Source organism: Colobus angolensis, unplaced genomic scaffold, assembly GCF_000951035.1.
Source record: "Colobus angolensis palliatus isolate OR3802 unplaced genomic scaffold, Cang.pa_1.0 Scaffold99, whole genome shotgun sequence".
In the NCBI taxonomy this organism is placed as follows: Eukaryota; Metazoa; Chordata; class Mammalia; order Primates; family Cercopithecidae; genus Colobus; species Colobus angolensis.
In genome coordinates this window covers 3,348,819-3,352,175 of record NW_012123931.1, presented here as the reverse complement: position 1 = coordinate 3,352,175, position 3,357 = coordinate 3,348,819, and the positions used below count along the sequence as shown (strand labels likewise).

General features: G+C 53.5%; 1 protein-coding gene across 2 annotated transcripts in view; it reads right to left on the bottom strand.

Moving 5' to 3' along the window:
* FAM219B (family with sequence similarity 219, member B) overlaps positions 1 to 3,357 on the bottom strand; it is a 7,674-nt gene extending 4,317 nt beyond the window's left edge. For both annotated transcript variants that reach the window (XM_011932884.1, XM_011932885.1), the window contains exons 1-4: positions 2,830 to 3,357; positions 2,521 to 2,608; positions 1,389 to 1,466; positions 914 to 962 (exon numbers count right to left, since the gene is read on the bottom strand). In XM_011932884.1, coding sequence (XP_011788274.1) covers positions 914 to 962; positions 1,389 to 1,466; positions 2,521 to 2,608; positions 2,830 to 3,043 — 429 coding nt within the window. In that variant the 5' untranslated portion in view covers positions 3,044 to 3,357. The remainder of the gene's footprint in view (positions 1 to 913; positions 963 to 1,388; positions 1,467 to 2,520; positions 2,609 to 2,829) is intronic.

The following is a 3,357-nucleotide window of genomic DNA, read 5'->3' as shown; positions in this document are numbered from 1 at the left end:
CCATTCTCCTGCCTCAGCCTCCCGAGTAGCTGGGACTACAGGCGCCCACCACCACGCCCGGCTAATTTTTTGTATTTTTAGTAGAGAGAGGGTTTCACCGTGGTCTTGATCTCCTGACCGCCCGCCTTGGCTTCCCAAAGTGCTGGGATTACAGGCATGAGCCACCACGCCCAGCCTAGTCTGAGTTTTCATAGATGGAACAAACGAAGAAACAGAAGTTGTTTGGTCTGGAAGAAAGCAAGCTTGGTGGAAAATGGGCAGGGGAGAGACAGAAATACTGATCTCAGAGACTAGAGTTGCTGTGTGACATTAGAAAGCAGGTCAAGGACCAGTGGACCCATTCAGATTAAGGAAGATTTATCTAAGAGCTACTCAAAGAAAAAATTGTGTGTGTGTGTGTTGAGGGAAAGGTGGGTAGCAAGGCTCCTTGGAGGTGGTGAGTACCCAATTACAAAAAGCATTCAAGTAAGCACAGACTAGTAAACACTTAGCTGGGATCTATCAAAAGGATTCCTTTTCTAAGCTGTGGCCTAGAATACTTTATTTTAGAGTCTTATTTTAGAGACAGGCTCTTGCTATATTGTCCAGGCTGGTCTTGGAACTCCTGGACTCAAGCAATCCTCCTGCCTCAGCCTCCCTGGTAGCTGAGACTACAGGCATGTACCACCATACCCAGCTTACATGACTTCTGAGATCATTTCTAGCCCTGAGTCTATATGGTCTCCTCAATTCTCAACAGCCCTCCTTGGTCACCTATACCTCCACTGGGAGAAGAGGGCAGAGTGGAAGACTGTAGAACAGACCAGAAGTCTGGCACAGTGCTGTGCTGACAGCGGGCACCAAACAAGCATTTGGCAGTGGTGGTAATGCTGCCTGCAGCCTGGCGCTGCGCAGAAAAGTGCTCTGGACTTGCCTCTGCAGAGGAATACCCGGAGGAGTATCTGGATTCCAGCTCCCCATCACTAGGAGAAGAGGAAAACAGTCAGTTCAGGGAGGTACCTGTGGCACATGACTGTAAATCATAAGGTAGAGAGCATGCAAGGGCATCTGGAAAACTTGTGAAGCAAAGGCCTTATACAACAGAACTCAAGCCCGAATAGGGTTCCCTCAACTGGTTCTGGCAGGAACAGGGTCACTCTCACTAACAACGCAGACATAACAGGGCAGGATGATCCACTGGACATTGGTGCTCCGAATTCTAGAGCAGCATGATTACCTATGAGTCTTCTAACCAAGCCATCCTGGGAAGGGATATTGTTCAGAAGAGAACAGCCCTGGAATATACATGAAGGGCCTTGGAAGAGACAGGGAACAAGCAAAGGCATCAAGCAATCTTCAGTTCCAGCCAAGTTGCTTCCCAAGGGGGTATTTCCAAGGGGAGCACTCACCTGTCAGAGTCGAGGGACACCAGGTTTTCATCTGGACTCTGGCTAAGAGCAGTATAGCCCTTGTTAAACTTCACTGACCTGAGGGGAGATGGGGGAGAAGAGACCAAGCATAGATGAAAGCATAGGCATTTCACAGGGATAGCCAGAGTCCTTGCCCTGAAGAAGAAAGAATTGACTGCACTACTGACTTGCCTTCTCCCTGGTCACAGCCACCACCGCCTGCAGCTCCATGTACCTGGCTACAGTGCCTCAGAATGTGTAGGTCCTCATTCTTTTTTTTTTTTTTTTTGAGACAGAGTCTGGCCCTGTCACCCAGGCTGGAGTGCAGTGGCGCCATCTCGGCTCACTGTAATCTCCACCTACTGCGTTCAAGTGATTTTCCTGTCTCAGCCTCCTGAGTAGCTGGGACTACAGGCGTGCCCAGCTAATTTTGTATTTTTAATAGAGACAGGGTTTCACCATGTTGGCCAGGCTGGTCTCAAACTCCTGACCTCAAGTGATCCACTCGCCTCGGCTTCCCAAAGTGCTGGAATTACAGTCGTGAGCCACCACGCCCGGCCTGTATTCTACTCCTCCCATAGGTCTTGGAAAAAAGCACACCTCCCCTTGCCTGAACTAGGAAAAGCACCCTCTCCCCACTTATTTAATCAGAGGACACAAAAACTGCAAGCCTTTACCCAAAGGGTTAGGGTTAACCTTCACTTCTCCGAGTTTCAACCCTCATCTGTAAAAGGAGGCATTGAATAAGGTTCTATTCAGCTCCGAGAGTTTACTATTCTGTTGAAAACAAACAAACAAAAACAGGTCTAGCCGTTCCCACACTGCTCTTCGTCCTCATTCCCGGAGACTCCAGCCACCATTCTCCTCCCTAACAGAGGAGGAGAAGGATAGTGAATGAGCCCGTGCAGTCACAGAACTCCCTTATTCCGAAGCCCTTTCTCTGACCCTGTCACATCCTTAAAGGAAAAGAGGAGATTGTGCCTCTTCCCATTTTAAAGATAGGGGAACCTGACAGGTTGCACCAGGGGAATCGCTAGCTCGGCCTTAAACCAGAGCACCTTGTCTCCCGTCCTAGGGATTAAAGCCTTCTCTAAAACTGCTGGCACAGAGGAGGTGTGGCGCCTGCTGAGACCTTTTCCCTGAAGAGTCTGGGCGGTTCGGCGAGGCCCCCAGCATGCCTTTTCTCCGCAGAACGGCCTTGGCCAGGTCCCGGTGCTTCTCTGGAAGTTAAAGGGCCCGGGTCAGCCGGGTCTTCCCCACTCCGCAGCGTCTCCCGAAGGCTGGGAGGCCGCTCTTTCCGAATGGATTTTAAGGGGCGGGAGCAGGCTGCAGCTAACCCCTTCCCTCCGGGGCCGAGGCCCAGCGAAGCTCCAGAGCCCGCCCGGGGGACGCGGCCGCCCAACCAGGGACAGACCTCCCCCGACCATCGGGCCACACTCACGCAGCTTGGCTTGAATGGAGGGTGCGCGCGTTACCATGTATGGGCCCCGCTTCTCCACGGCCGCGGGGGTGCGCTCCCCCAGACGGAGGGCTCTATTACTAATCTGCCCGGAGGGTGGCCCCGCAGCTCCCGGCGCGCGGTCCCGAGCCCCGCTAGGCCGGGGTCCCGGAGTAGACAACCGTACCGCGCGCCCACTAGACTCCGCAGTCGCCATGGCCGGGCTCCGCCCTGCCAGATGATGCAGCCCCGCCCTTGGCAAACAAGCGGACGGCAGAGGGAGAGGCGGGCTCTCTTTTAGCAAGGGCGGTGCGCAGGCGCAGGTCGTCCCCTTCCGGAGCTCTCTGGTTCGGTAGTCTGGGTACTTGGCCCAAATGTTCCGCCCTTCTTTCCGGGCGGTCGGGCAGTTCAGTTCTCGCTCTTTAGGTAGGCGGCTTGAGCCTAGTGATGGTTAGGCTCAGTTCTGCCTCTAGTGGAAATTAAATACTGATATTGTTGTGGGGCTGCGCGTGTGCGTCGGTCGGGCGCCCA